Raw genomic sequence first — 13944 nt, 5'->3', positions numbered from 1 at the left:
GCTACCGGGCTCCAGGCTGGTACTGGGAAGTGTCTGCAAAGAGTCCTATGATGTGATCCATCTTCAGGTCTTGCAGCCGTGGATATCAGCACCTGCTCCAATGCAGGTAGCAATGGAGTGAAGTGGACTCTGTAAGGTGTCCCTGGTTGTGTTTTTGTTTAGTGCACTGGTTTTGTGTTGGCCTCCAGTCAGGAGGTGGCACTTTCAAGAGTGCATCAGCTGCAGTCATCTAGGGAGGATGTAAACTTGCCCTAGGGACACCTGGTTAAGTATTCAGGTTTCTCAGGCAGTGGGCAGAGCCATAGAGCTCCCAAGAGATTATGACCTTTGTCTTTGGCTACCAGAGTAGGTAGAGAAATACTACTAGGTGGAGACAGGGATAGGCCCGAGCTTGTTATTGTCTGAGCTTCAACTCTTCTTGGGCAGGGCTTGCCGCAGCTGCTGTGGGGGATGGAGGTGCAGTTCCCAGTCCAATGGAGTTGTATTCCTAGGGGGGGATTATGGCTGCCTCTGCTGAGTCATACAGGTCACCAGGGAAGTAGGGGAAAACCGGCAGTCACGGGCCTTACCCCTCTCCCACACAGCCTGCAGTCCTAAAAGCCAGTCTCACTCCCACCATGCCCCCTCAACAGCACCGGGTCTATTTCTAGGCAGCCAGTGACCAGGGCTTAGAACTTGCCCCAGACCAGGAGCCTCCCCATTGAGAAAGCAAGCAGACTCATAGTTTTTCAGCATCTCAGGGAGCCTGCAGCAGTGATCCAGTTCCTTCAAAGGGTCTACGGATTTTCTCAGCTTTCCTGGTATGTTTCTGCCATAGTTCTTGGAGCAAAAGTTCACGATGTGAATGTCCACATGCAGCCCTGTCCATTCGAGCAAGAGTTGCAAACTAGTCTTGCCTCCTATCTGCCATCTTAATCCTATTCTCAACCATTTTTAAATTTTTTTGTATGTGTTCTTATTGTGGAGTTTTAAGAGGTCTTTGTATATTTTAGATAATGGTTCTTTATCAGATGTGTCTTTTTCAAATATTTTCTCCCAGTCTGCGGCTCATCTTATTCTATTGACATCGTATTTTGCAGAGCAATAGTTTTTAGTTTAATGAAGTCTAGCTTATCAGTTTCATGGATTGTGGTTTTGGTGTTGTATCTAAAAAGTTAGTGTCAGACCCAATGTCATCTAAATTTTCTCCCATGTTCTAGGAATTTTATAGTTTAGCATTTTACATTTAGACATATGGTCCACTTAGAGTTAATTTTTGTGTAGGGTGTATGGTGTGTGTCTAGATTGATATTTTTTATATGGGTGCCCAGCTGTTCTAGCACCATTTGTTGAAAAGACCATTTTTCCTTTTTACATTGTATTTGTTCCTTTGTCAAAGATCAGTTGACAGTATTTATGTGGGTGTATTTGTGGACTCTGTGTTCCATTGATGTATTTATCTGTTCTTTCACCAATAATACAATGTCTTGATGACTGTAGGTTTATATTAAGTCTTAAAGTAGGATAGTATCAGTCCCAAGCCTTTGTTCTTGTCATTCAATATTGTACTGGCTATTCTTGGTCTTTTGCTTCTCCATATAAACTTTAGAATACCTAGTTGGAATTTTGATTGGGATTGCATTGCATATATAGATCAAGTTGTGAAGAACTGACATCTTGACAATATTGAGTCTTCTATCCTTGAACATGGAATATCTCTCCATTTGTTTAGTTCTCCTTGGATTTCATTTATCAGAGTATGGTAGTTTTCCTCACATAGATATTGTGTATACTTTGTTAAATTTATAACTAAGTATATTTTATTTTTGGGAATGCTAAGGTATGTGATATTGTGTTTTTAATTTCAAATTCCACTTATTCATTGCTGGTATATAGGAAAGCAATTGACTTTTATGCTGGGTACAGTGACTCGTGCCTGTAATCCCAGTGCTTTGGGAGGCTGAGATGGGCGGATTGCTTGAGGTCAGGAGTTCAAGACCAGCCTGGCCAACACAGTGAAACCCCACCTCTACCAAAAAATACAAAATAAGCCAAGTGTGGTGGCACATGCCTGTAGTCCCAGCTACTCAGGAGGCTGAGGTGGGAGAATCACTTGAACCCGGGAAGCAGAGGTTCCTTATATACTGATACAGTATATAAGGTTAATATAGAAAATTGTAATATATAAGATTGTGTCAATTCTTTCAGATTTTCTATGTAAACAATCATGTCATCTATGAACAAAGACAGTTTTATTTCTTCCTTCCCAATCATTTATTTCGTGTTCTTGCCTTATTGCATTAGCTAGGCCTCCCAGTATGATGTTGAAAAGGAGTGGTGGTAGGGAACATCCTTTCCCCTTTCTGATCTTAGGAAGTATCTCATTTCTCACCATTAACTATGAAGTTAACTAGGTTTTTTGTAGATATTCTTTATCAAGATGAAGAAGTTTCCCTCTATTCCTAGTATACTAAGAGTTTTTATCATGAAGGGGTATCGGATTTTATCAAATGCTTTTTCTGCATATATTGATAGAATCATGTGTTTTTTTTAAGCCCATTGATTTGATGGATTACATTAATTGGTTTTTGAATGTCAAACCTGCCTTGCATACCTGCGATAAATCTCCCTTGGCTGTGGTGTATATTTCTTTTTAGACATTGTTGGATTCCCTCTGCTAATATTTTATTGGAGGTTTTTGAATCTGTGTTCATGAAAGATACTGGTCTGTCTTTTTTTGTTTGTTTGTTTGCTCTTATAATGTCTTTGTCTAGTTTTAGTATTAGGATAATGCTGACCTCATAGAATGAGTTAGGAAGTATTCCCTCTGTTTCTGTCTTCTGAAAGAAATTATAGAGAATTGGTATAATTTCTTATTTAAATGTTTGGTAGAATTCACCAGTCTACCCATCTGGGCCTGGTGCATTCTGCTTTTGCAAGTTGATTAAATCGTTATTGATTCAATTTCTTTAATAAGTATAGACCAATTTATAGTATCTGTTTCTTCTGGTATCATTCAAGGAATTTTTCCATTCCATCTAGGTTATCAAATTTGTGAGCATGGGGTTGTTTACAGTATTCTTCTCCTATCCTTTTAATGTCCATGGACTCTGTACTAATGCCCCCACTTTCATTTCTGCTTTAGTAATTTGTGTCCTCTCTATTTTTATCTTAGTTAGGCTAGAGGCTTATACATTTTATTGATTTTTTTTCGAAGAACCAGCTTTTGGTTTCATTGATTTTTCTCTATGGCTTTCCTGTTTTCATTGTCATTGATTTCTCCTCTAATTTTTTATTATTTCTGCTCTTCTGCATATTTTAGATTTAATTTGCTTTTTGTTTAGTTTCTTAAAATAGAAACTTAGATTATTGATTTCAGATCTCTCTTTTTTTAATATATGCATTTAATGCTATAAATTTCCCCCGAACACCACTTTTGCTGTACCACATAAGTTTTGATAAGTTGTGATTTCATTTTTTTTAGTTCAAAATATTTTTAAGACCTTCACTTTATACTGAAACATTCGGAGACATGAGAGTAAATTATTAAACCTCATTGTTTTAGACCAATAAAGCCCTATCTGTTTAAATTGCCAATTACTTATTTAAGGCAGTATAGCACAGCAGTTTAATAGTCAAGATTCTCTACTCAGTGTATTTTAAATTTTCAGCTTGAACAGTAGTTACATGAACTTAAGTTCGTTTTCCTTAATGGCTTCATTGAGATATTTCACATACCATAGAATTTTCTCATTTAAAATGTACAATCCAATATTTTTAGTCTGTTCATAGAGCTGCCTAACCATCACCACAATCAATTTTAGAACATTTCACCATCTAATAAAGAAATTCCGTGACCATTAGTAGTTATTATTTACTTTTCTCTTTCCCCTCCCAATTTCTTCTTCTCCCTACCCCTCCAGCCACAGGCAATCATTTGCATAGTTTCATTTCTGTAAGCTTACCTGTTCTAAATATATTTTTTAAATTTGACTCGTCTTATCTGTGATTGTAATTCCTTTGACCAACATTTCCTCATTCACCCTCTCCCCTAACTAACCAAGCCTTTAGTAATCACCATTCTACTCTCCTGTGATATCAGCTTTTTTACGTTCCACATATGAGTGAGATCATGTGGTAGTTGTCTTTCTGTGCCTGGCTTACTTCATTTAACATGATGCCCTCTAGGTTAATCTGTATTGTCATAAATGACAGGATTTTGTTCTTTTTTATGGCTGAATAGTATTCCATTATGTACATATAGCACATTTTCTTTATCCATTCATCTGTCGATGAACACTTAGGTTGATTCCATTTCTCTTGAGATTTCTCATTGTAGTAAAAACAGTAGGATTTATTGACTATGTATCTTCCCATAGAAAATATTAAGGAATTTAATGCCTTAAGAAATCTAGTTAAAGGCCAGGTGTGGTGGCTTATGCCTGTAATCCCACCACTTTGGGAGGCCGAAGCGGGCAGATCACCTGAGGTTGGGAGTTCAAGACCAGCCTGACCAACATGGAGAAACCCCGTCTCTACTAAAAATACAAAATAAGCTGGCCGTGGTGGTGCATGCTTATAATCCCAACTACGTGGGAAGCTGAGGCAGGAGAATCACTTGAACCTGGGAGGCGGAGGTTGCGGTGAGCTGAGGTCATACCATTTCACTCCAGCCTGGGCAACCAGAGTGAAACTACGTCCAAAAAAGAAATCTAGTTTAAAACGTGTGTGAGGCCGGTCACGGTGGCTCACACCTGTAATCCCAGTACTTTGGGAGGCTGAGGTGGGCGGATCACAAGGTCAGGAGATCAAGACCATCCTGGCTAACATGGCAAAACCCCATCTCTACTGAAAATACAAAAAATTAGCCGGGCGTGGTGGTGGGCGCTGTAGTCCCAGCTACTTGGGAGGCAGAGGCAGGAGAATGGCGTGAACCCAGGAGGCAGAGCTTGCAGTGAGCCAAGATTGAGCCACTGGCACTCCACCTTGGGCATCAGAGGGAGACTCCATCTCAAAAAAAAAAAAAAAAAATCGTGTGTGGGGTAACTTATGCCTGGCAATTTTAGGTGGAAATAGTTATTTTTGCTTGCTTATTTTTAAAAACAAACTAAATAGTTATTTTTAACTTGGAAAAAACTTATTTGTTCCAGGTTTAGTATATGATGAGGTCTTACTTTAGTTTTTCTTCCCAGGTATTTGAGAATTTCCTCATTTTGGTTTTTTTTTTTTTTCCAATCATATTTTCCTAGGGTACAGTGAAATAATTAAGAGAAAGATATTTTTATATTTTCATTTAAGGAATATAAACAAACATATATATTATAGTAATATTGTACATTAATTAGCCTGTAGAGTTTAGTAGCAGGAATAGTAACTCATTGAACAGTTTCTGAGATCAAATACCACAAATCAGTAATTTTTTGTCCTGTGGTTTTTCACAAGACAGACTAATAGCCACAAAAAAAGGGAACCTGAAGTATTTGCTAGATGCAGAAAAATGTAGGTCACAAATGAGTAATAACTCATACTGTGTGAAAAGCATTGAAAGGCATGACTAATATTTCAAAAGCTTTTGTCATCTCAGTAAGACACAGTTAGTGTGTGAAACAGTCCTGCAGAGAGTGCCTTGGCCTTTAAAGAAAAAAAAAAAGATTCTCTGGGAGGCGGATCGCAGTGAGCTGAGATTGCACCACTGCGCACTAGCCAGGGCGACAGAGCGAGATTCCATCTCAAAAAAAAAGGGGGGGTTCTTATTCACAAATAGCATGTATGCTATAAAATTCAATTGCCTATAGTTTTGATTTATATATATATTTGTATTACAGATTAAACTTCAGATTAAATTTATTCTGTTTTTAAATTTGGAATGCTTCAAAGAAGAACAAAGGTGATACATGACAGAGCTCAGGCAATTTCCATAAAAACAAAACCCAAATCCTAAGTAAGAGTTTTTTTTCTGATAACTCTCTGGGATAGTTGAACTGTGCCAGATTCCAGAGGAACACTTGCCTTTGTGTTTTAATCTAGGAATAAAGATTGACAACCCTTGAATGCAAAACATTGTGTCCAGGAGAAAGACAGGGAAGAATGTTGATATTTTTCAAGAATCCAACCGTTGAGTAATATACAAAAAATGGAGAAACAAGAACAACTCAAAATAAGTTGGCTACCTTAAGACTGATTTTCACTTTCTTCTATGAAATCAAAAGGGTTAAATTAATTTCTAACTTAAAACTGGAAAGCAACTTCTGAAGCTCATAAATTTACTATGCATTGAATATATGCTGAAGACCCATTTTGCAGTTATTGAGATTTAGTTGAAATATGCTATGTTAAATGAGTAAGTTGTTTTATGTTTGCAAAGCTTAAAAACAATATGTTAAATAAGTAAACTTTTATAATTGCAAAGCTTGAAAACATTATGTTCCATTTTGAGACATTTCTTAAGTAACACAAAGGAGAAAGATACTCAATTTTCAAGTAGTAATTAAGCACTTTTTGTATGGCCATTACTAAAAAAGTAACTAATATGAGTCAAATGCTTATGTTACTCTCTTTTTTTTTTTTTTTTTAACATAGATGGAATTAGACATGGCATTAAGTGACTTGGAGGCTGCAGATTTTGCAGAACTGGTAAGAGAAGGAGTAAGTTTTACAAAAGCCTCAATGTTGAATTCTTGTTTTGTATACCAGTCATTATTCTAAATATTTACCAAGTGGATATATAATAATCTTGAAATACACATTAGTCCTCTGTTTTGACTGTGACAAAATCCATTTTCTTGCCTTAGGATTTTCTACTCAGTTGAAATAGTTGTTACACAATGTATATTATGGGATTAAAAATGATTGATTACACTGGTGTCACTAAGAACTAAGTTTTTGAGGAAAACAAATATAAATGTAATACTGATTAAGTTAAATAAGAACCCTGTAGAGCTGTACTTAAATTGGAAGTCTCAATATGGTTTTTAATATTTTAATTATTGTATTTCCTAGCTATGTCCAATGAAAAGGCCTAGCAATAGTGACCGTCGCAGTAATGATAAGTACCACTAATACCCAGGCCATGGTGTATAAATAACATTTCTCACCAAAAGGAACCAGGACTCCTCAAGAATTGGCTCATTCAAACTTGGGGCTGAAAATGTACAAGATAAGTCTGAGAACATCTTGTCGTATCAGAAATTCAGAAGGCTTTCCAAAAATTAATAGGGTTATGGTAGAGCTCAAATTGTCATGAGACAACTTGAAGAGGCTCCCTGTTGAACATCTATAAGGAAATACCTACAACAGATTGAAACACATCAGATATGTATAAGTTCATAAGTGCATAAAGATACTAAAAACAAAAAAAAAGAAACTTGCTAGTCAACTTTGGAGAATATGAGGGCATCAACTTGTTTTTGTGAAAACTGTTAAATGAAGAAAAATCAGACATTTATCCTGCCTTTCCTGTCTAAACCATATGTCAAGGTTACCAAACGGAGGTGAAGGAGAGCTTCTTTTAATGAAAGTAGTCTAACTGAAATGTCAAGAAAGACACAGAATTGGAATATCACCATTTTGCAGTCCCTCAATGAATTAATGGATCTAGGCAATGGTCATCAACAGCTATTAATATCACAAACAGAAAAGCAACAGATAATATGTTGTTCCTGATGGAAGCACACAGACCACCTATAAAATATGCTTGATGAGGCCTCAAGATCTAACTACTAATTTATAGGAAATACCATTGAAAAGGGGGCATGTTAAATGACCCCATTTGGGGAAGAGGGGTTGCAGTCAGCAAAATCCAGACTGGCAAATACTGCAGGACAGTTTCTTCTCCAAATAAATTAGAAAAGGGTGGTCTGAAGTTGGGGAGAAGGGAGAGAAGTTGAGAGAGAACTCAGTTACAAGAGACTGAATATTATCAACCAAGTGTATATATGTCCTTTCGTAGATCCTAATTCAAACAAAGTTTTAAAAACATCTATGAGACAACGAATCTCATAGATGAGGCTGAATCTATTCATGAGTCTCATACATTCAAGGAAATGTAAGCACAAATGACTGGGTATTAGATGAAAATAATTCTTTATATTGTGATAATGGTATTATGATTATATGTATTTTTAAATTCCTTCTGTTTTATACATACATTCTGAAGTGTTTACAGATGAAATGATATAATATCTGGTATTGGTTTTGAAATAATTCAGCAGGAGGAAGGGAAGATGATGATACAGGTGAAACAAGATGAGCCATGGACTGGTCATAGTTAAACCTGGGTGGTGATGGCTATACAGGAACTAATTATACAATTCCCTTTTTGTATACGCTGAAATTCTCAGTAATAAAAGTTCTTTTACAAAGTAAATGGGAAGTAAGGGAAGTAAAAGCCATAAGGTGTGGATTATTCTCAAGAAGATTGCCAGTGAAATTGGGAGGAGAATGTTAACTTGAAGGGGTAACTGAGTCTTAACAAACACCCTAAACAAATGGAAGGGTGTTTTGTCTGTAAAAACAATAGAAATTTAGGCATGGTAAACTCTTATGGCTCATAATTTTTTGAGTAATGGAAAATGTTTAGATGGATATTAACCATTAGGAGCAGTTCAGAACTAAAATATTAAAATATCTGATTTTTGGAACTTACATCCAGTGTTTAATTTAAAAATCTAATTCCTGCCTTTATAGAACACTATTTTAATGAGCAGTGGAATTAACAATATTTTCTATGGTTAAAGATAATCTATTGGGATTCCTAGATACAGTAAAAACAAAACAAACAAACAAAAAAAACCACAATTCATAAAAGAAAAAATGGATAAATTGAGAATGTAAAATGGTACAACTACTTTGGAAGACAGTTTGGCAATTTCTTAATAACCTAAACATATACCTACCATATAATTCAACCAGTCTGTTCCTCTCTTTTTAAACCAAGAGAACTGAAAGCATATGTAATACAAAGACCTGTATACAAAATAACTTTATTTGTAATAGCCAAAAAGTGGAAACAACTCAAATAACTTAACTGTCCATCAGCAGGTGTGAATACCAGAACAAATTCTGGTATATCCAGGAATGGACTACTACTCAGAAAAAAAGTTGGTTTAGGGAGGTGCTGAGGGAACTGTTCTACATTTCGATTTTGGTGGTGCTTACATAGCTGTATGCATTTGTCAAAACTCACAGGACACTTCACATTGAATTTTGCCTTAATTAAAAAAATATGAAAATAAGGATCTATTCTATACTTTTTGGTGAAATTAAAGATTTAATCCTAATGCTGTGTTTTCCTTAGTTTTTAAAAATTATTATTAAGGTGTAATTTACATTCAGTAAATTCTTCTTTCCCCTTTATAGTCAACCCCTCTCTATACCCCCAACCTCTGGCAATCACTGATCTGTGTTCTGTCCCCATGATTTGCCTTTTCCAGGATGTCATATAAAGTGAGTCATCCTGCTCAACCTGGCCGTAATGCTGCTCTGGTTGCTCAGCACACCCCTCTTCTCGTACCTGGGCATCCCTGCCCTGTTCAGCCCCATTGCTGCCAACTATTTGGTTCCTGCTCCGTGGTCGGGCCTCTGACAGCCCCTTTGAATAAACCAGACACTCCACATGTGTCTTGAGAATGTAAATAAATAAATAATCATACAGTAGGTAATTTTTGTGTCTGGCTTTAACTTAGCATAATGGATTTAAGATTCATTCCTGCTACTGTGCAGGCAGTTCAGTACTTAATATTGCTGAATAGTAGTATTCCATCATATACATGTATCACAATTTGTTTATCCATTCCCTGACTGAGGAATGGCTGTGTTATTTCCAGTTTTTAGTTTTCTTTAGGTTTCGTTGGGTTTTTTAAGAAGAAAAAAACTTATAAAAGTAATAGCTGTGTACAGGGTGAAGCTCTAAGCATGGTTATTAAAAGCAAATACCTTCGCTTATCCCTTTCTCTCACTTCCATCCCCAGGTATAACTGCTCTTATGGATTGGAATGTATCCTTCCAGACCTTTTTCCATATACATACATTCCCACACACAAACCAACACACATGTATATAGTTGGTGGGGATGCTATTTTTAACAGAAATCAGATGATAGTGTATATTTTGTTCTGCAGCTTGCATTCTTTACTGAGCAGTGTATCTGAAACCTTTTATGCCTGCTCATATAGATCAATCATATTTTTTTAACATATCTGTGATATTCTGTGGTATATCTAGTTTTGCTGGCCATTCCTCTATTGTTGAATATCATGTTATCTCTGATTTTTCCATATTACAAATAATCCAACTGTTAGCTTTTTATATAAAAATCATGATTCCATTCCTTGAGTATTCCTGTAGATTTCTAGAAGTAGAATTATTCAAAGGGTATGTATACTTAATTTTTTTTACATACTACTCAGTAGCTTGCAAATAGGTTGCATCAATTAGTGCTTTCAAAAATAGCATATGGTAATATTGGATACTGTAGATGATGTAGAGTAAAAGTTTTTTGTCCTAAAAAGGTATGTTGTAAGAAATCCCTCATAGAGTAACAGATTTCATGTTCTTAATGTCTCTAATCAAGCATCTTAAAAGAATAAAAAATAAGGTTGTTCTCAGTGAAATAAACATATACATATTATATTTCATCCTAATACTCTAGTATATTGATTTCTAAAGATGACACTATGAAAAGTTTAGTTACTAAAGAATATAATTTTCATTTTAACTATTATAGCTTAATTGGAATTTTTATCACAAAAAAATAAAAATATAAAATCCACTATGAATTTTTCCCCCAGTCTGAGGATTACTATGACATGAGGCGGCTGTATACAATTTTGGGGTCTTCTCTATTTTACAAGGTAAGTTGAAGCTGGAAGTCTAAATGTCCAGCATTGTATAAACAGACCTAAATTGTCAAAAATTTTACAAACATGAAAAATACATTTATCTCTTTTCTTTTAAATGTAGGTACCATAAGATTAAGATCTTTCTCACTTTAGAGACAGGGTCTCGCTCTGCCACCTAGGCTAGAGCGCAGGGTACAGTCATAGCTCACTGCAACATCCAATTTCTGGGCTTAAGCAATTCCGAGGCTCAAGCAATCCTCCTGCCTTGGCCTCCCAAAGTGCTGGGATTACAGGCGTGAGCTACCATGCCTGACCAGATTAAGACCTTAAAACAAGATTTGCATCTACATATTTGTAAATATAATAAATATTTATGGTTTCATTGCATTCTAAAGCATTTATAAAGTATTTACAAATGTGCACAGGAGAAACAATACTCAAAGGACCAAGTTTGTAAGAGAGAACAATATTTTTCTGGATTTCCTTTTGAAAGAGTGTATTTTTTATCCTGTGTTGAAAAGTTGGCTGGGCACAGTGGCTGACACCTGTAATTCCATCACTTTGGGGGACCGAGGGAGGTGGATCACCAGAGGTCAGGAGTTCAAGATCAGCATGTCTAACATGGTGAAACCTCATCTCTACTAAAAATCCAAAAAAAAATTACCTGGGCATGGTGGTGCGTGCCTATAATCCCAGCTACTCAGGAGGCTGAGGCAGGAGAATGGCATGAACCCGGGAAGCAGAAGCTGCAGTGAGCTGAGTTCACGCCACTACACTCCAGCCTGGGCGACAGGGTGAGACTCTGTCTCAAAAAAAAAGAAAAATAACCTACATCTTTTAAATAAATCTTATATAACATTTAGTTCATGTTCATGTAAAGCAAATAAAGCATCAAATGAATTTAAGTACTTTTATTTTTAAAAAAGGATTTTTAAACACAATGTAAAACATATCTAACAAAGAAGCCATAGGGAAGGGTGCACAGTGAAAAGTCTCTGTCATGACCCGTGCTTCTTGACTTTCCATTATCAGAATTCAGTTCTTTTCTAATTTTGCCAAATACTGAAGCTATACTGTGCAGAGGTGATCTTGCTTTGTGCTTAAGTCTGCCTGTTGGTAGACCTTAAGTTATCATTTGAGCTCTACTTTGACCTCAAGAAAAAAAAAAAAAATCTACTATATCTTCATTTACACCATTTGAAACTAGAATATTCTAAATCAAGTGAAGAAGTGTTTATAAAACTCTTAGAAATATATTATGGGACTATTGCTTTATATCACTGGTAGACTTTTGCTCTTTGTGGTTAAATTCAAGGGTTATTTGATATGCAATCATTTACCCAAGGATGATCTTATTGATATTGCCGTATACTGTCGCCACTATTGCCTGCTGCCTTTAGCAGCAAAACAAAGAATTGGTCAGTTGATAATATGGAGAGAAGTGTTTCCTCAGTATCACCTCCGACCTTTGGCAGACTCAAGCGCTGAAGTCTTTCCAGAACCTGAAGGAAGATATTTTTTGCTAGTTGTTGGCTTGGTAAGTTTACCTCAGCTTCTTTCTTGGGATTTTTCTTCTTTTCTTTTCTTTTTTTCTTTTCGGCTGGGATTGAGGGATGTAGCGGTAGATAGGTATCTATTGACTGTCTAAATAAATACACAAACAAACATGCTCATGTAAAATTATTAGTTTGTCTAATACCAGTATTCAAGGAAATGTTACATGCCTCATCCATTTAATACTCATGGACAAATATTAATAAAATCTAAGAAAAGATTTTAGCAGGTTTCTAAAGTCTTTTGTTCCCCTTTCTATAGTGGTTTTTTCCATTGGCTTGTTTTGGAGATGGAGGGAGGCATGAAAATAATATAGAATCAGAAACAGAATAAATGTGCAATTGCAGATGAAAGGACTTCCAGTAACTGAGGCTCTTGACAGCTATCTTAGGGAATTCTGTGTCTCAAAAGAAGTGGTTTGATGGTATATCAAGATAAGGCAGTGTAAGATTGTTTTCAGCTGGGATCAGGAAGCATTGATAATAACCAAAAAGGAAAGATGAGGGAGGAATTTTTAATAATCATCACATGATTATGCCATATGCCTCTATATCTTCAATATTTATAAATTTATACATGCACATTTTATGTAAATATTTTCATGGTAGCTAAACCTACATTTGTATTTTTTCCCTCTAGAAACATTATATGCTATGTGTACTATTAGAAGCTGGAGGTTGCGCATCCAAAGCTATTGGGAGTCCTGGACCAGACTGTATATATGTGGATCAGGTCAAAACAACTCTTCACCAGCTGAATGGAGTAGATTCTCGCATAGATGAACGGCTAGCATCTTCTCCAACCCCCTGTTTGTCTTGTGCTGATTGGTTCCTTACTGGATCACGTGAAAAAACAGATAGCTTGACCACTTCCCCTATTCTCAGTAGGCTACAAGGTACTTCCAAAGTAGCAACTTCTCCAACATGCAGAAGAACCCTTTTTGGTGACTATTCCTTAAAGACACGTAAGCCCAGTCCTTCCCGTAGCAGTGGAGGATCTGACAATGGTTGTGAAGGTGGAGAAGATGATGGCTTTAGCCCCCATACTACACCAAATGCAGTACGGAAGCAAAGAGAATCTCAGGGCTCTGATGGTTTAGAAGAAAGGGGGACCTTGCTTAAGGTGTGTACTCATTCAAGTGTGTACATTCTGGGAGCTAAGTTGTCTCTCTAGTCCTTGTTTTATAATTGCAAGACAATTTTTTTAGTGGCATACCATTCTTCATTTGACATGGTGGTTATTTCAATCATTGCTGGCAAACCAATGATTTTGAACCAAAAAGAAAAAGAAATATCAGGCCAGGCATGGCAGATTGCTAGAGGCCAGGAGTTCGAGACCAGCCTGGCCAACGTGGCAAAACCTAGCCTCTAATAAAATTACAAAAAAATTGCCAGGCATGGTGGTGCACACCTGTGATCCCAGATACATCGGAAGGCTGAGGCACAAAAATTGCTTAAACCCAGGAGGCAGAGGTTGCAATGATCTGAGATTGTGCCACCGCATGATTTGTCACTCCAGCCTGGGTGACAGAGTGAGACTCTGTCTCAAAAAAAAAAAAAAAAAGAGAGAGAGA

At 36.5% G+C, this 13944-nt stretch overlaps 1 protein-coding gene across 5 annotated transcripts in view; it reads left to right on the top strand.

Annotated features, from left to right (window-relative positions):
* The window catches only part of INTU (inturned planar cell polarity protein), a 106900-nt gene that overhangs the window by 72401 nt on the left and 20555 nt on the right, over positions 1-13944 (top strand). For all 5 annotated transcript variants that reach the window (XR_007726004.1, XM_050792361.1, XM_050792359.1 and 2 more), the window contains exons 9-12: positions 6559-6612; positions 10767-10829; positions 12133-12354; positions 13011-13493. Coding sequence is in view for 4 of the 5 variants with exons in the window: in XM_050792361.1 (XP_050648318.1) it covers positions 6559-6612; positions 10767-10829; positions 12133-12354; positions 13011-13493 (822 nt within the window). In the remaining variant the exon portion in view is untranslated. The remainder of the gene's footprint in view (positions 1-6558; positions 6613-10766; positions 10830-12132; positions 12355-13010; positions 13494-13944) is intronic.

This window comes from Macaca thibetana, chromosome 5 (assembly GCF_024542745.1).
Source record: "Macaca thibetana thibetana isolate TM-01 chromosome 5, ASM2454274v1, whole genome shotgun sequence".
In the NCBI taxonomy this organism is placed as follows: Eukaryota; Metazoa; Chordata; class Mammalia; order Primates; family Cercopithecidae; genus Macaca; species Macaca thibetana.
This window is presented reverse-complemented; position numbering and strand designations above follow the sequence as displayed.